Genomic DNA, 19,208 nt, shown 5'->3' with positions numbered 1-19,208 from the left:
AACCAAGGCTCTGAAAGGGCAGGTAATGGTAAGCTAGTGACAGAGTGAGGTCTTGAAAACTAGGTCCCTTAACTTAGAGGCCACAGAAGACTCTTCTGAACGTATTTTCTTATTTTCTAATATTGACCACAGTAGAATACATCATGATTTGGAAGATGGGTAGACTGAGAGGCAGCAGAGAAGAGAGGCAGGGGATGGTGTTAAGACTCCTCTCTGGGGCTAGATCCTGGGTACCATGCTTATTCACTCAACTCTAGCCACCGAGGTCTCAGCTCTGGCAGATGCAATGCCCCACTTTTAAAACAAATATCTTGAAACGTTTTATGAAATGTATAGATAATATAGCCTTCTGACACACACTGTTTTACTTTGTGTGTGTTTTATTTTCCCAAATAGCCACCGAGCTCCTTGAAGTTAGGGATAGTGTCTTTTTGTGTGTGTTAGTTGTCCCCTCAGTGAATTTCCAATAGTTTGTGTTCAATAAGGGCTTCCCTGGTGGCTCAAATGGTAAAGAATCTGCCTGCAATGTGGGAGACCTGGGTTCGATCCCTGGTTTGGGAAGACCACCCTGGAGAAGGGCATGGCAACCCACTCCAGTATTCTTGCCTGGAGAATCCTCAAGAACAAAGGAGCCTGGTGGGCTACAGTCCATGGGGTCTCAGAGTTGGACACAACTGAACAACTGAGTGTTCAGTAATGTGTTCTTTTCATTGTTATTGCTGAAAGACAATAATTGTTATTATTAATGAAGACACATACAGCTGAGTGCACCAACTGCTTTGACTTCTACCATAATCTATTAGTTCTGCCTTTTCTTGAGTTTCATGTAAACATAGAATTAGAAAGTATGTTCTCTTTTTGTGTCTAGCTGCTTTCAGAAGCCTATAAGATTCATCCATGTTGTTCCATGAACCGGAATTTCCTTCTTTTTTGATTGCTGAATAGTCTTCAACTGTGTGCCTATGTCATAATGTATTAGTTTGCCTGTTGATTTGGGTTGTTTCCAGTCTCAGGCTATTATGAATAGAGCTTTTATCAACATTTTGATATGAGTCTTTTTGTGGACATAAATACCTATCCTCTTGGGTCGGGTAACTGAGTCATAAGTAAGTGTATATCCACATTTAGTAAATACTGCTAATGGCAAGCCACTCCGGTACTCTTGCCTAGAAAATCCCATGGATGGAGGAGCCTGGTAGGCTGCAGTCCATGGGGTCGCTAAGGGTTGGACACGACTGAGCGACTTCACTTTCACTTTTCACTTTCACACATTGGAGAAGGAAATGGCAACCCACTCCAGTGTTCTTGCCTGGAGAGTCCCAGGGATGGGGGAGCCTGGTGGGCTTCCGTCTATGGGGTCACACAGAGTCAGACATGACTGAAGTGACTTAGCAGCAGTAGCAGCAGCTGTGCTCTAAGTGTGTTTATAAAGGAAAAACAGGGGGAAAGTTTCATTAAAAATATGTATTTGGGGACTTCCTTGGTGGTCCAGTGGCTATGATTCAGGGCTTCCAATGCAGAGGCCCTGTGTTCAATCCCTGGTCAGGGAGCTAGATCCCACATGCTGCAACTAAGAGCTTGCAGGCCACAATTAAGACCCAGCACAACTAAATAAATACATTTTTAAAAATATGTATTAAAGTATGTAAATATTGAAACAGTTCCTTAGAAGATATAAAGAAATAGAAAATTGCACCTATTTGCAGTGACAGTTTGGATTTATAAAATGACAATTATCATATGAACAAATGTTGAATTTCTTCTTTCATGTTTGACATTTTGAAATAAGGATATATATGTATGCTTAGCATTTTTATATATACTTACAATCACAGTGAATGAGGCAATGGGTATTCCCTTTACTAAGGGGATTTTTCAAACATAGCAATAAGCTCTTGATAAATGTTCAAACAAAACAAAATACAGTCTTCCTTCCATGAACATGATACTTGAGATCCTGGAAAATTCAAGTATACTAAAGCTAAAGTTTGGCTTGAAGCTCAACATTCAGAAAACGAAGATCATGGCATCTAGTCCCATCACTTCATGGGAAATAGATGGGGAAACAGTGGAAACAGTGTCAGACTTTATTTTTTTGGGCTCCAAAATCACTGCAGATGCTGATTGCAGCCAGGAAATTAAAAGACGCTTACTCCTTGGAAGGAAAGTTATGACCAACCTAGATAGCATATTAAAAAGCAGAGACATTACTTTGCCAACAAAGGTCCGTCTAGTCAAGGCTATGGTTTTACCCGTGGTCATGTATGGATGTGAGAGTTGGACTGTGAAGAAAGCTGATCGCCAAAGAATTGATGCTTTTGAACTGTGGTGTTGGAGAAGACTCTTGAGAGTCCCTTGGACTGCAAGGAGATCCAACCAGTCCATTCTAAAGGAGATCAATCCTGGGTGTTCATTGGAAGGACTGATGCTAAAGATGAAACTCCAATACTTTGGCCACCTCATGCGACAAGTTGACTCACTGGAAAAGACTCTGATGCTAGGAGGGATTGGGGGTGGGAGGAGACGGGGACGACAGAGAATGAGATGGCTGGATGGCATCACCGACTCGATGAACGTGAGTTTGGGTGAGCTCCTGGAGTTGGTGATGGATAGGGAGGCCTGGCGTGCTGTGATTCACAAAGAGTCGGACACGACTGAGCGACTGAACTGAACTGAACTGAACTGAAGCAAGATATACTCTGGGTTTACATGGAGCTAGATGTCTTGAGGGGGGCACTGAAAAGTCCCTCAGGCACAGGAAAATTACTCTTCACACAGGACCATGCTGTATACAGTAGGATGGCTTGGCCCTCAGCCTCTAGAAGGCTCTCTGCCCCATTTACATTAAGATTCAAAATCTCACAAACTACCAAAATGACCATAGGGGGCAGTACCACCCCACTGACTAGCACTGTTCAAGACCTGTTCTATAAGAACACCCATCTGTGCTTTATTATATTTAACTTAACTCATTAATATTACATGAAATTAAAATTTCAGTTTCTCAGTCATACTAACCACATTTCAACTGCTTAAAAGCCACATGTAGCAAAATCTCTGGGAGACAGTAAAGGACAAGGAAGCCTGGAATGCTGCTGTCTATGGGGTCACAAAAAATTGGACATGACAGAACATTAGAGACAGAAAAATAACAAAAAAGCAAAAATTACCCACAGAGAAAAGCCTGGAACCACATGGTTTCACTCCCTAACTACAAATATTTAAAGAATTAACACCAGTTCCTCACAAACTCTTCCTTCAAAACAGAAGAGGGAATACTTCTCAACTCATACTCTAAGGCCAACATTGCCTGAATATTAAAACCAAACAAAAATGACACAAGAAAAGGAAATTACAGACCAATTTCTCTCATGAATATAGGCATAAAAGTCCTCAGCAAATTACTAGAAAATCTGACACATAAACCATAACCAAGTGGGATTTTCTCAGAAATGCAAAGTCAGGTTTGTTTTCCTTTAGTTATTTTTATCTGGCTGCAGAGGGTCTAAGTTGTGGCACATGGGACCTTTAGTTATGGCAAACTCTTAGTTGTGGGATCCAGTTCCCTGATCAGGGATTGAACCCAGGCCCCCTGCATTGCTGGCACGGAGTCGTAGCCACTGGATCACCAGGGAAGTCTCACCAAGTCAGTTTTAATTAAAAACCACATGATCATCTCAATAAATGGGAAAAAAAGCATTTGACAACATTTTTCACACCTTCATTATCAAAACACCTAACAGAGTAGGCATAGAAGGGAACTTCCTCAATATAATAAAAGACATCCATAAACAAATCCAGATCTAATATCATACTTAATGAAGAAAGACTGAAAACTTTCCCCTAAGATCAGGAACAATACACGAATGTCCACTGTTTTCATTTCTATTCATTCTAAAGGTTCTAGCCAGTGCAGTTAGACCAGAAAGTGAAACAAAAGGCATCCAGATTAGGAAGGTTTGCAGAGAACATAATCTTGTATATAGAAAATCCTAAGGAATCTACAAAAACCTATTTGAGCTAATAACAAATTCAGCAGGGTTAGAGGGTAAAAAGATCAATGGACAAAAATCAATTGTATTTTTAGACACTTGCAATGAAAAACCCAGAAAGGAAATTAGGACAGTAATTCCATGTACAAAAGCACCAAAAACAGTAAAATGTTCAGGCAAATATTTATCTTTTTTTTTTTTGCTGTGCTGGGTCTTCACTGCAGCGGGCACACTTAGCTGGCCTGCAGCATGTGGGATTCTAGTTCCCAGACCAGGGATCAAACCTGTGTCCCCTGCACTGGCAGGCAGACTCTTTACCACTAGACCACCAGGGAAATCCCTAGGCATAAATTTAACAAAAGAGATACAAAATGTGTATGATGAAAGCAACAAAATATTGTTGAAAAAAATAAAGAAGATCAGGCCTCCCTGGTGGCTCAGACTGTAAAGAATCTGCCTGCAATGCAGGAGACCTGGGTTCATTCGCTGGGTTGAGAAGATCCCCTGGAGAAGGAAATGGCAACCCATTCCAGTATTTTTGCCTGGAGCATTCCATGGACAGAGGAGCCTGGCGGGCCACTCTCCATGGGGTTGCAAAGAGTCAAACACGACTGAACAACTAACATTTTCATTAATAAATAAATGAAGGACATCCCATGTTCATGGATCATAAATTAGCCCTTTCATTGATGTGGTTCAGGTTTAATCCTGGTTGGGGAACTAAGATCCCACAAGCCACAAAGCGCAGACAAAAGAAAAAAAGTTGTTGTTTTTTTAAATTCCACATGTAAATGAAATCCTACAGTATTTGTCTTTTGGTATCAATCTTATTCACCTAGCATAATGCCTTCCAGCTTCATCCATGTAACTGTAAATGGTAGAATTCATGTGTGTGTGTGTTTATTTTTTTTTGCCACAACTTCTTCATCCACTTATCCATCAGTGGATACTTAGGTTGTTTCCATGTCTTGGCTATTGTAAATAATGCTGCTATGAACATAGGGGTGTTTATTTATCTTTTTTTTTTTTTGGTTGCGCTCCGTCTTCCTTGCTTTCTTTAGTTGTAGTAAGCCAGGCCACTCCTCCTCGAGGTGCACCGGCTCTAGGATGAGTGGGTTCAGTAGTTGTGGTGCTCAGGCTTAGTTGCTCCACATCATGTGGAATCTTTCCGGACCAGAGATCAAACCCGTATCCCCTGCATTGGCAGGCAAATTCTTATCCACTGAGTCACCAGGGAAGCCCAGGTATCTTTTCAAATTAGTGCTTTCATTTCCATTAGATATATTCCCAGAAGAGGAATTGCTGCATCATATGGTAGTTCAATTTTTTGAGGATCTTCTTACCGTTTTCCATAGCGGCTGCACAAATTCACAATCCCACCAATGCCCAAGGGCTCTTTTTACTATTCATCCTTGCCAGCGTTTATCTCTGGTCTTTTCAAGGATGGCTATTCTAAGAGGTGTGAAGTGACGCGTTACTGTGGTTTTGATTTGCATTCCCCTAATGACTAGTGGTTTTTTGTTTTGTTTTGGCCACCCTACTCGGCTTGTGGGATTTCAGTTCCCTGACCAGGGTCTGAACTCAGGCCACAGCACTAAAAGCCAGGAATCCTAACCACTAGGCCACCAGGGAGCTCCCATGACTAGTGATGTTGAGCATCAAGTACCTGTTGACCTGTCAACCTTTCACATTTCTTTAGAGAAATATCTATTCAGTTCCTTTGCCCACTCTAAATTGGATTATCTTTTATTTTTGCTATTAGATTGTATTATTTCTTTACATATTTTGGATATGAATTCAGACATCTGTATTTCAACAAGCCTTATGGTGCACACTCATTGGGAAAGACCCTGATGCTGGGAAAGATTGAAGGCAAAAGGAGAAGAGGTCAGCACAGGATGAGATAATTGGATAGTATCACCGACTCAATGGACATGAACTTGGGCAAACTCCGGGAGACAGTGAGGGACAGAGAGGCCTGGCGTGCTGCAGTCCATGGGGTCGCAAAGAGTCCGACAGTGACTTAGCAACTGAACATGGTGCACAGTAAAGTTTGAGAACCACTGAAATAAGACAAGATGAAAGGTAGAGTCATACCACAACATGATCTAAGCTAACATTAACTGAGTGCCATGCTTTCCCAGGGGCTCATGTAATTTCCACAATCACCTTATGATCTGTTGGTCTCATTAACATTTGACAGATCAAGAGATTGAGGTTCAGAGAGATGAAGAGATTTGCATAAGATTTTAGAAGTATTGGATAGCAGATTTGGGACCCCAAAACCAGGTTTCTCTACCTCCAGCCCACGCTGTCAACCACCGAGTCCGCATTTTCCCTGAATGTGGGTCAAAAATATCACTGACAGAGATGGGGTCTCAGAGGGTACCTGAATGTTCATTTTACATTCCAATAGCTATATATTTTAACACGTTCTTGAAAATATATATATAACTAGCATTCCAAACTCATGATTTTAATAGTAACATTGTTTCCCTTTAAAATAACCAAATTTTATTAAAAGTTAATTGCTTTAATGAAATATCTTAATAAAATATTGTTATGCACAGGTATAGCAAATATAGTAGAAATAGTAATAATGAAGTGTGGGAAATACTGCAAAGTCAACCTCAGTTACTTTGAAAATATATAACAGATTTGTGCATTTTACTGTATATAAATAATACCTTGAAAAAGGACTGTAAACAAGACTGGATTCTACATAAAACTGTGCATGTTGAAGCACTTAGAAGGAGGTGTTTTGTAGTCACCCTCTTTGAAATACATCACAAAAATAAGTTGAACTAAGGAAAGGTTAGATGTGCATGGAAGGTTGGCTACACGACAAAGCAAACAGCAAAAACATTCATTGTAGAAGCCAGGTGGTGCATACAATAGTACTCATTATGCAGGTTCTTTCAGCCTCGGTAGGTTTGGAAACTTACCTGTTGGCAGAAAAAAAGGTATATAGGTTGTCCCGCACAGGGAATGAATGAGTGAATGAATAAAGAAATTAACAAATAAAGCCTCAAAGACTAGACGATTTGCTGAAGTTCTTCCTTTACACTCTCCTGTATATATTCCATAGTGAACTTAATATTTTTATAAACAGAAGAAAATGTTGTTTTTGTTTTTTAAAGACTTTATTGAATTTGTTACAGTATTGCTTCTGTTTTATGTTTTAGTTTTTTGCCTAACAGGCTTGTGGGATCTTACCTCCCCGACTGGGGATCGAACCCCCAACCCTTGCATTGGAAGGTGAAGTCTTAACCACTGGACTACCAAGGAAGTCCCAGGAAATGTTTTCAGAGAGAAAAATGGCACAAGAGTCAATTGATAAAATAGGCATTTATTCCAAGGGCCTAATGGCGAGAAATTCCCCGAAACCAGTTTGGTAGTGGTAGAAAAATTGCTGCCCCTCCAGCCAAGGGGAATGGGGCCTCAGCACTTTTCTACACCCAGCCATGTATGGAAGGCTGGGGACAGACCTCATAGATGGGATCTGGGTGGGCATGGGCTCAGTGCAACCTGCCCACCTATCAGTAGAGGCCCAGGTCAGCATGTCCTATGTCCCAAGGAGTCAGAATGTCAGGAGAGTTGGCAGAGGAAGTCATGCAGAGGCAGGGCCAGGAGCCCTGAGAGCGAGATCCCCAAGGTGTCAGAGATACAGGCGGTTGCCATGGCAAATTCCCGGTGCTCATCGCTGGTCTGGGGAGGGTGGGAAGCAAAAGTGAGGCTTCAGTCCTCAACACCCCTGCTTGGGACTTTTCCCAGAGAGGCCGCCCACCCACAGCCCTCGCCCGGCTGGTGCTGACCTCCAGGGCAATGTTGTGAAAGGTGTTCACGTAGGCCGCACCCCCTAGGAGCCCCTCAAACACAATGATCAGGAAGACGAGGTAGATGCTCGGCAGGAAGCTCAGCCACACGTCCACCAGCAGGAATGCCAGGTTGAGGCACTGTGGGTGCAGGGAGAGGGAAGAGGTGAACCTGGGACCAGAGCAGGGCAAGAAGGGAGGTGCTGTCCCGTCCAGTGGTCCCGGTTCCAGGAGAATGCTGATGAAGGTGAGGGCTGACAGGCGGAGACCAAATTCCAACACGCAGCTGGCCTACCGGACCCTGGGATCTGGGGGAGGCCTTCTCCCTACCGCTTCCCAGCAGCCTGGACCCTGTGCCCGTGTCACTCCCACCATCTGGGATGCTAGCCTGCGGTCCCCGACTTGGGCTCTCCTAGTCACCACTGTTCACGGCTCAGCTTGGATCAAGGCCACTCTCACTCCCATGATCTCATTCCTCCTCCCAAAGGCTCGCTGAGTGGAGAGGTCTACCCTCCCCTCGATTTTACCAACCAGAGGCTAAGTGAGACCACAGGTTCTCAACTGGGCCTGACTCTGCCGCCGATGGGACATGCAGCAACATCCAGAGATGTTCCTGGTTGTTATACCTGGGGAGGGAGGGTGCTACGGACCTGGAGTGAGCAGAGGCCAGGGACGCTGCTTAACATCCTATGGCTCCCAGGGCAGCCTAACAACAAAGAATCATACAGGCCCAAAATGCCAATAAAGCTGAGATTGAGAAACTGGGGCTTAGATGTTCCCTTGCCTTTTAGGAAGGCTTGCTGACCCCACCCAAGGGTGTAGGTCCCTTCCTCCATGCCCTAGTCCTTCAGGGCATCCTACTGACCCAGTGGGACATAAGTTTGCCTCCCCAGTCTGTAGGCCACCCCAGTGGTTCACATGCTTAATGTATTGGGTTGGCCAAAAAGTTCATTCGAGGTTTCCCCTATGATGGTATGGGGAAACCTGAACGAACTTTTTGGCCAAGCCAATACACGCAGATCACCTGTTACCTACACAGGCCTTGCCCTCAGAGGTTCTAATTCAGGAAGCCAGAGGTGGGCTCAGAGATCTGCATCTAAAAGAACACACCCTGGTAATACCAAGATCACCCTAGAAATACTGCAGACACAATCACCTGGCACACCAGGACCAGGTGCTTTCTGTAATGGAATCAAATGATTATACACTGCTAATTCTATGAAGCGGTCTTGCTTAAAATTATAGCGAAAATCATAAGTGACCCATTTCAGTGGCATCTAATGAAGAATCCTGAGTTAAGAACTGATACAATTTGGAACTTGGCAAGTACAAAGCCCTGGGCTGGCAGTAGTTCAAATAAATAAGGAAGAAACTGAGAGGATATTTGCATGCAGTTGACTTAACATTAAAGTATAATCCATTCTAATGCTGTACCTTGTTATCATAGAAGTGAGTTAAAATTATTAAAAAGGGCAAAGGACTTTCCTGTAAGTTCAGCCACTCAGTCGTGTCCAACTCTTTGAGAACCCATGGACTGCAGCACACCAGGCTCCCCTGTCCATCACCAACTCCTGGAGCCTACTCAAACACATGTCCATTGCATCAGTGATGCCATCCAACCATCTCATCCTCTGTCTTATCCTTCTCCTCCAGCCTTCAATCTTTCCCAGCATCAGGGTCTTTTCCAGTGAATCAGTTATTCGCATCAGGTGGCCAAAGCACTGGAGCTTCAGCTTCAGCATCAGTTCTTCCAATGAATATTCAGGACTGATTTCCTTTAGGATGGACTGGTTGGATCTCCTTGCAGTCCAAGGGACTCTCAAGAGTCTTCTCCAACACCACAGTTCAAAAGCATCAATTCTTTAGTGCTCAGCTTTCTTTATAGTCCAACTCTCACATCCATAAATGACTACTGGAAAAACCAAAACATTGACTAGATGGACCTTTATGAGATTTATTTTAAAGGTCACCTTTTTATATGCTCTTCTGGGCTTCCCTGGTGGCTCAGATGGTAAACAGTCTGCCTGCAGAGACCCAGGTTCAATCCCTACGTAGGGAAGATCTCCTGGAGAAGGAAATGGCAACCCACTCCAGTATCCTTGCCTGGAAAATTCCATGGACGGAAGACTCTGGCAGGCACGACTGAGCACTTTCTTTCTTTCTGTTCCTAAGAGCATGGTCCAGAGGGATATTAAAATAATTGGAGGTTGCCAACCACTTGTTTTGGGCTTCCCTGATGGCTCAGTGGTAAAGAATCCTTCTGCCAAGCAGGAGATGTGGATTTAATCACTGGGTTTTGGAAGATCCCCTGGAGAAGGAAATGGCAACTCACTCCAGTACTCTTGCCTAGAAAAAAATCCCCTGGACAGCACAAACTGGCAGGCTACAGTCCATGGGATCACAAACAGTTGGATATGACTGAATGGCTGAGCACACAATAAGGACTTATTTTTGTTTGACCAAGAACTCTGACATTTAGAAACAAATTAAAAGATATGAGTGTTTAAAATCATGTTTTCTTCTAAAAAGAATAGTTGAAGGTTTATTAGTAACTTTCAGTGGCTTTAATTGCATGACGATGAAACATGATTGCTGGTTACATTAAACTCCTTTCATTAAAATTGTTGTACGGAAAGGTGTTTTTGGTCATTTAAATCTTAATTACTTACATGACCTTTGCCATGAATTTGCTCACCAGTCTTGAGATAAATAACCTGCTTTACTCACAAAGTCACTGGTTCTGTGTAATTAACCATCCAGGATAAAAGAACAGGACGGTTTCTGATTGTTAGAAACATTCTCTGAAAGTTTGTCTTTTTGCATGAGGCTTGGGTAAATAGTCATCCAACTGATTAAGACATGATACACAATCTCGCTCTTTCATGCTTCACATTTCCACTTCTTAAAACCATGCCCAGTTTACAGATGAGGAAACTGAGGTTCAAGATTAGTTCAGAGACCTGCCCTAAATCACACAGCTACTGAGTATAGAAGCTGCGATCTGCACCAGGGTTTGCTGGGCACCTGAGGCCATGCATCTTACACAGACTCCTGCTGGCCTCCATTCCCCATGATTAGAACATGATGAGATGCGATTAATAACCCCTGCTGAGGGAGGGAAATGACAGAACCTGGGGAAGCTGGGAGCCAAGGGAGGAGGAAAGTGAGGGCCAGGGGCTCAGTACCTGCAGCAAGGCCAGGACCCATGTGTGGCGGATGCGACAGCAGCGGAGGGAGGAGCGGGAGGCAAAGACGCCAGCCTGGTACAGCATCTGGTACCTTCAATGGGGCACGGAGAAGGAGGAAGCCCTTCTGGTGCCTCCTCGGCAGGGCAGCCCCTCCCAACCCCAGTCCTTATCATCAAGGGGCGCCCCCAGCCCCCTGCCGGTCCTGCCACCCACCCCCACACTTCTCACCAGCGGTACTGCTGAGCATGAGTCAGGAACGTGTTCCGGAAGAAGAGGAGTTCAAACTGCAGTCAAGAGCAGACAGGGGAGATGGACAAGGCCGTGTGGGTCCCCTCCTCCATCACTGTTCCCACACCCCTCCTGGCAGCCCTCACTTACAAGTCCCTGGTTGATGAAATACTCAGCAAAGTAAACCAGCACCAAAGGGACGATGTAGTGCAACAGGCCCTGGAAAGTCAGGAGACATGAGCGGGAGGCGGGTGATGAACGCTGGCCGCAGGGGACACGCCACAGCTATCATCCGTACCTTAAACACAGTCCACCTTTCCTGAAGGGAGAGGGGTGAGCCAGAGCCTGCAGGGCAGCAGGGAGAGAAGGGCAGGTGAGGTCAGCACCTTGACTCAGAAAAAGGGGTGCTGGTATGCAGGAATCAACCAGCCAACACTACAATGTGAATACACACAGGCAATATGGACATTACCATGATTTGAGTGACTGAACTGAACTGAACTGAAAGCAGATAAAAGACTTTTTCATGACTCCTGTATAGCCTTTTTTTTTTTTTTCCTGCCACACAATTCAGCATGGGATCTTAATTCCCTGACCAGGAACTGAACCCGTGGCCCTTGCATTGGAAGGCAGAGTCTTAACCACTGGACTATCAGGGAGGTCCCTGTATAGCTTACAGCTTGATGGTGGTATACAGGGCCCTGCCCCCAGCCACACTGGGCCCCTCCTTCCGTTTCTTTGAACACCCAAGCTCATTCCTACCACAGGGTCTTAACACTTGCTGGTCCCTCTGCCTGGAACCTATTCACCCCAATGTATGTAGAGCTGACTCCTTGTCTTTCATATTTCAGCCCAATGAGATGTCCTCAAAAAGGCCTTCGATGAGCACCTTCTTTAAGTAGAACCCCTCTCCTTTCCACCATGTCATTTCCAAGCACACCACTCTGTTACGCTCTTCCAACACTTATCAACAACATGTGAAAATGAGTTTCTGATCTGGTTATTTGTTTACAAATGACACAACATGTAGTATCTGATAAATTTTTTTTTTTGGCCATACTGCACGGCATATGGAAACTTAGTTCCCTGACCAAGGACGAACCCATGCCCCTTGCATTGGAAGAGCAGAGTCTGAACCACTGGACTGCCAATGAAGTCCCAAAGTTGAGTGTTTCTTAAAGAGATGAATGTGATTGGCTCTCATCATAACCGACATGCCCATCCATATCCCCTCCAAACTGCCCACAGTAGAAAGGAAAAGACTGAAACCCAGAGAGGGAAAGTGACCACCGCTCTGAGGGGCTCCTGAGTCTCCTACCTGGCTTCGACTCTGAGGCCTCACTGTTGATCAGGGGCTGCCGAGCTGCTGTGTCTGAATCCTCTTCCCCTCCAGGATCCTGTGGCCCAGGAGACGTGAGCAACAAGAAATAGCTAGAAATGGACAGAATGAAGAGAAGATAGAAGAGCCTCTGTTGGGCTGGAAAGGCGGCTCCCTCCCAGGATAGCTCCCATTATTCCTCCTCTCCTCCAAGACACCTCAAACCCGGCCAGAGAGCCTCCAACTGTGCAAAAATGCTTCTTCCTCTGGAGCTGAAACATATATCCTTGTTGTTTCTAATCTATGGGCCCTCGTTTTGACTCTCGGCTCACAAGACTGTCAGCTCTGCCTTCTTGTTATTTTTCTAATAATCACTCTTGTTGTTTAGTCACTAAGTCGTCTCAGACTCTTTGTGATGCCATGGACTGTAGCCCGCCAGGCTCCTCTGTCATGGGATTTCTCAGGCAAGAATACTGGAGTGGGTTGCCATTTCCTTCTCCAGGGGATCTTCCTCACCCAGGGATCAAACCCGCATTTCCTGCATTGGCAGGTGGATTCTTTAGCACAGAGCCACCAGGGAAGTCCCAATAATTGCTCCAGCTTCCATTTATGATGTGCTCATCCTGTACTAGACCAGAACTTCCCAAAGTTCGGTCGCTTATATTTTGCCTTCATGGTATTTGCCATGTCCATATCCCTCCTGTCTATCATATTTTTTACTCAGTATTTCCCATTCAATTGATTCCCTTTTTCTACATGGCCTGGTCCTAAGCAATCTTCCGTGAAATCACAGGTTTGACTGACCAATGAAAATGTTTTCCTAACACACATGAAAATACACACAAAATGAACAGAGTCCACCTATGGGAAAACTGAGGGTCAGAGACGAAAAGTAACTTGCCCCATATAACACAGCTAACAAGGAGCACCCTCCAGAATTCAAACCCAGGCCTGTCAGAGACCAGAACCCACATCCTCCCACTTGGCTGTAGGGATCTGAAGATGGGGATCATGGTCAAGTTCTCGCTCTTCGAATCCCTCTTCCTCCCAGCCCAGGGCTGCTTACCTGGCCAGCAGCAGGGCGGGGATACCCAGCATGGACAGCAGGGTGTGCTGGGGAGAGAGGCCAGCCTGGGTGAGGCCCAGGTAAGACAGTGCCCCTAGCAGCCCTGCTCCCCCAGTACCTGAGGACCAGTAGGAGATCACGGCCCTGAGAAGGAGAACACAGTAGCACTAGGCAGGACCAAAGCCAGCAGCGGGACCCCTCCCTCCCCTCACTCCCTGCTCTGCCTGCTTACCTGGGGTAGAAAGCAGTGAGTGAGAGGAAGGTGACTTCCCCCAGACCTGAAGAGATGCTAGCCAAGACCACACCTGGGGGAGGACAAGCATGGCAGTGGCCACACCAAGCCTTTCCCCGACAGCCCCAATCCCCTAAGCAGGTATCCTCTCTGTGCGGATGCAGAAAAGAGATCTCCTGGGACTTCCCTGGTGATCCAGTGGTTAAGAATCCACCTTCCAATGTAGGGGACGTGGGTTCAATCTCTGGTCGGGGAACTAAGATCCCACATGATGCCGGGCAACTAACTTCATGCTCCGCAACAAGAGAACACTGAGCCACAGCTAGAGAAGACCTCATATGCCACAAGCTAGAGAAAGCCCTCATGCTGCAAGGAAGACCCAATGCAGCCAAAATTCAAATAAATAAAAACAGCTCCTTTGCATAGGCTGGCCTCCAGATGTGAAGTAGAACCAAGCCCCTTCCTTGTATGTCCCCTCATGGGGAATGGCACCCTCCACCCACCCAGCTATCAAACCAACAGCGAGAACTCATTCTTCTTGTTTGTTTTGGCTGGATGCGCAGCTTGCAGGATCTTAGTTCCCCAACCAGTTTTCCCACCTGGGCCACAGCAATGAAAGCGCTGAGTTCTAACCACTGGACCGCCTGGGAATTCCCAAGAATTCCCTGTCCTTGATGCCTCCTCCACCTCCATCACAAACTCTTGGTGACTGCTCATCTCGGTCTCCATCTATTCTGTCCATTTTCTCCCATCTCCCATACCTATTCCTCCAGATTGACTTCATCGCCCGTCTCCTACCATGACAGTCTTAGCAGGTGTCTGAGGGTTACAAAAAATGATCTCTCTCCTCTGGAAAGTTGGGGAGACTACCCTGTCTGTTGTGATCCTTTGAAACCCCCACTTGACACGAAACCTCCCACTCACCACACAGGCTGGTCGGCACTGAATGGGAAAAGGCAACTAGGAGGAAGCTTCCTGCAGCACAGATCCCACTGGTGAGCACCCGGGGGCTGAAGGGAGGCGGGAGACGGGGATGGTCAGCGACCATTCTCAGCTCCCCAGCCCTCCCCACCTCCCCACTCACAGACCCCGCTTTCCGCCCACCACCCACACCCAGACCTGTAGGGCAGCAGATGAAGGCCAAGAGGAGCCAGCAATTTGATGACGAGGGTGGGAAGGATGTCGGCCAGAAGCACCGCCTGGAATTGGAGAAACGAATGAGACCCCAGACCTTCCCAGGGATAAGCCTCCCAACCCAGTGGCCAGGGAAAGACAGAAACCTGGTTAGACGGGCCACAAACACAGGCTCTGACATCACACAGGTCTGGATCCCAGTCCCAGCTCGGCTGCTCCTGAGCTATGTGTTCAGTATTCCCATTCTCTGAGTTTCAGTTTATTTAGAAAATAGAGATAATTATAGAGCCTAACTCACAGTACTGTTATATGGATTCAATAAGCTAATTCCTGCTGCACACAGGAAGTGCTCAGTAGATAGCAGACTTAATGATTAGAATCATGGGTGCTGGGTTCTGAGTGGGTGGGATCTATGGACCCAGAAGAAGAGGAAGGGGAGGACCAGATGGGTACTCACTGCTGTGGAGACAGGGTTGCAGTCAAATCGAGATGAGCTATTGTGGGAGGTGGGCGTTGGGTCTGGGTCCACCTGATGGGAGAGAAGAAAGTTTTTCACCCAGGGAGGCAGGAGGGCAGACAAACAAGGCCTGGTTCCATTCCCAGCTCTGCTCTGACCTGAAGGATGTCTTTGGGTCAGCCCTGACCTCTTAAGACCTCACTTTCTCTACGGCACAACGGGGAGGGGGAGGTTTCCACGGGAGTCTCAGATTAATGGTCGACATGCCAAAGAAGACCCTGTAAACTTTATTTGGGTAACACACTCGGGAACTTTCATTTTAAAAACCTAGATTTCCAGAAAAATTTGATCTTGGACCAAATTCCCTGTTGGACCTGCAAGGTGGTAGCTGCTCCTCTTAGGCCTGCCTCCTCCAGTTCATGATAGCTAAGAGGTTCTCAACCAAAGGTGATTATACCCTCCAGGGAACATTTGGCCATGTCTGGAGACATTGTTGGTTGTCATCACCTGGAGGGTGAGGGACATTCTATTAGTGTCCAGTGGGTAGAGGCCAGATGTGCTGTTAAACATCGCATGATGCATAGGAAGGTCACCCAACAAAGAATTATCCAGCCCAAAACGTCAACAATAATGCTGGGGTTAAAAAACCATGCTTTAGACCATAGTCCCATCCAGCCAACATTTGAGTTTGCAATTGGTTTGTAAGAACCAATTGATTCTTTTCTAAAAAAAACTTTAAATTTTATTTATTTTTGGCTGTGCTGGGTCTTCATTGTTGTACAGTCTTTCCTCTAGTTGTGGCAAGTGGGGGCTACTCTCCAGTTGCAGTGGGCAGGCTTCTCACTGTGGGAGCCCCTCTGGTTGCAGAGCAGGAGCTCTAGGGCACTCAGGTTCAGGAGTGGCAGCCCACAGGCTCAATAGTTGCGGCTCCTGGGCTCCAGAGCACAGGCTCAATAGCTGTGGCTCATGGGCTTATTTTGGAAAAGGAAATGGCAACCCACTCCAGTGTGCTTGCCTGGAGAGTCCCAGGGATGGCGAAGCCTGGTCGGCTGCCATCTATGGGGTCACACAGAGTCGGACACGACTGAAGCGACTTAGCAGCAGCAGCAGCAGCATGGGCTTATTTGCTCTGCGGCATGTGGGCTCTTCTCCGATCAGGGACTGAACCCTTGTCTCCTGCACTGGCAGGCAGTTTTTTTACCACAGAGCCACCAGGGAAGCCCATACCAATTGATTCTTAAAGGCCCTTACTGCTCTAAGGTCTGGGAACTTTAGCCATCTTGCCCCACCCCCTAGCCACCCCATTCCATGAGTGTTTCAAGTGGCTCTCTGCCCAAGGTGAGTCCCTCAACTTCCCACAGCGACTGGTGGTGGTGGTAGAGAGGGTCACTTACATGGCTCTGATTCCCAGGTGTTCTCTGGTGACTAAGGATGTCGTGGGCAGCGCTGAGCATCACCACGTAAGAGAAGTTGTTGCAGAGGCCCAAGAGCCTAGAGTGAGCAGGACAGATCCCCCCACAATTGACAAATGAGAATAGATCATAACCTCTATCTAGGACTACAATCTGTCCACTGTCCCAGCACCAAACCTCCCCCATTCCCATGCCTTCTTTTTCCTGTCTTCAGACCACATCCCCATGTAGTGGGAGGGTTTGAAATACAGGCCTCAGGATGACAAACTTAGGTTCACATCTATCTCCGAGACCTCTCCCAGGAAGAGAAGGAAGTCATCCTTGATGATTCTCTCCTCCAAGTTCCCACCATGACTCAGTTCCTGGGGCATTTCTCATCCACGGATCCACTGTCTCCAATGGTGGTACAGTAGAAAGATCCTGGGGGCTCGAAACCCAAAGGACTATGTTCAGGTCCCAAGTCTGCCACTTCCTACTTGAGTGGCCTCAGTCGAGTCATGTGTAAAATGGGGGTACAAATTTCCCTGCTGACTATTTCACAGAGTGATGTAGAGATCAAAACAAGATAATACCCTTTATGATCTATGAAGGATCATGTTCACTTACTTTCATCTCCCACAGCTGCTGTCAGAGATGGGTAGGGAACAGGGCACAGCAATAGAATTTCATGTGTCCTTTTCACAAGCCTAAGAAGTGGTACTGCTGCTCCTCCCATTTTACTGCTGAGAAACTGAGGCTCAGAGAGAGAAGCCTCACTTCCAACCCAATCTGCTACCCAAGTCCTTGATGCTTGTTGCTGTTGTTGTAAACATCACCAAGTCGTGATGGACTCTTTGCGATGCCATGGACTGTAGCCCGCCAGGCTCCTCTGTCCATGGGATTTTCCAGGTAAGGATACTGGGGTGGGTTGCCATTTCCTTCTCCAGGGCATCTTCCCGACCCAGGGATCGAACCTGGTTCTCCTGCTTGGCAGGTGGATTCTGTACTGCTGAGCCACCTGGGAAGCCCCCTTGATGTTTAAGTTAGTGCTAAAATTATTTCCCAAGGCTCAGTGTTTAAATGATTTCAGGAGGTAGACAGATGACTTTTTAAAGTTAGTGATGCATTTATTAAAAACTGCATTAAGAAAATACTGGTTTTCCATTCAGAATAGTGACTTACAGTTTTCTTTTTTAAAATACAAGTATTTACAAATTTAAAGGCTGAGTTGATTGCAGTAAAAACAAGAAGAAAATAACCCTCCAGGTGATATGCGGAACTGACCGAAAGGTGAAACTGAATGAGTGAAATGTGGAAAATTTACAGTGGACCTCAGGGCAAAAAAAAAAAAACTTCCCTGATGGCTCAGTGGTAAAGAATCTGCCTGCCAAGGCAGGTAATGTGGGTTCCATTCCTGGGCGGGAAAGATCCCCTGGAAAAGCAAATGGCAAATCACTCCAGCATTCTTGCTGGAAAATCCTGCTGGCAAAGGAGCCTGCCTGGTAGGTTACGATTCACTGGCTTGCAAAAAAATCTCGACTTAGCGACTAAAACAACAAACAACAAAAATATTTTGTGAATTCAGCTCCTTTTCTGAAGCTCAACTCTTTCTTTCCTCTTTCCTCTCGTTGCTCCCCTCTTCCCACCCGCTTTTTACTTATTCAGGCCACTCACCAGAAGCCCACCGCGTTCTTCCAATGGGCGCCCTGACTGTCTTGCAGCGGAGGCCGAGGCGCCGGCTCTGTCTCCTCCCCTGAAAGGGGGAGAAAAAGGGGGAGAAAAAGAGGGCATGACCCCACCCCAGGCTCAGGCGAACGATGGTCCCACGGATATTCTCCCGGGGCCGACCAGCGCCCGAGCCTGTCAGGTGCGTCGCGAGGCCAGAGGAAGTCAATCCCGTGAGGGTCGGCGGCTATTCTCACCCTCGGAATCCGAAAGGCGCGGCGGGGAGCCCGCACAGCCTCCCATGGCGTCAAGTTCTGGTCCTTCCCGGGAGTCCGAAGTCAGCGAGAGTTCAAAGTTGGCTCCAATGGGACGGATGAGTGTCTGAGACAGGTAGGAGGGATCAACGCCCCGTTGCCGTCCCAACCCCGAGTCCTTCGCGGCACTCACGCCCGGTGAGCCACGACCCTAACCCGAGGCTCCATCTCCAGCCCTCGCACGCCCAGCTGTCGGACTCTGCCCCCGCCCCCTCTAAAGCTGGGGGCCCTGCAGCCTGTACCTTTAAGAGCAGCTGAACATTTCGCACCCGCACCCTTAAACAGACAGTCACGTGACAGCACCGGTGGGTCCCTCATCACGTGCTTCCAGGTCCTCACCACTTCCGGGTTTTCTCTCTGCCTTCGTTTTAGACCTTCCCAGCTTCGGGCCGTAGGAGAGATAGAGGC

General features: G+C 46.7%; 1 protein-coding gene across 2 annotated transcripts; it reads right to left on the bottom strand.

The window, feature by feature from the left end:
- Window positions 1–7,321: 7,321 nt before the first annotated feature.
- CLN3 (CLN3 lysosomal/endosomal transmembrane protein, battenin) lies at window positions 7,322–18,861 on the bottom strand. 2 transcript variants are annotated; one of them, XM_055409777.2, is made up of 15 exons: window positions 18,744–18,861; window positions 18,496–18,574; window positions 16,825–16,921; window positions 15,431–15,502; window positions 14,959–15,038; window positions 14,764–14,849; window positions 13,840–13,912; window positions 13,608–13,751; window positions 12,542–12,654; window positions 11,522–11,568; window positions 11,374–11,442; window positions 11,224–11,279; window positions 10,993–11,086; window positions 7,808–7,948; window positions 7,322–7,700 (listed from the first exon to the last, which is right to left on the bottom strand). In XM_055409777.2, exons 1-15 carry the CDS (start codon window positions 18,787–18,789, stop codon window positions 7,581–7,583), a joined length of 1,317 nt encoding a protein of 438 aa, XP_055265752.1. In that variant the 5' UTR covers window positions 18,790–18,861; the 3' UTR covers window positions 7,322–7,580. The 2 variants fall into 2 exon arrangements, with proteins under 2 accessions (XP_055265752.1, XP_088689410.1); XM_088833284.1 differs by lacking the exon at window positions 13,608–13,751.
- Between the last annotated feature and the right edge of the window lie 347 nt (window positions 18,862–19,208).

Source organism: Moschus berezovskii, chromosome 27 (assembly GCF_049115385.1).
Source record: "Moschus berezovskii isolate FMDL1 chromosome 27, NW_MosBer_1.0, whole genome shotgun sequence".
NCBI classification, from domain to species: domain Eukaryota; kingdom Metazoa; phylum Chordata; class Mammalia; order Artiodactyla; family Moschidae; genus Moschus; species Moschus berezovskii.
Note: the sequence above shows the minus strand (reverse complement) of the source record. Positions and strands in the feature narration are given on the sequence as shown.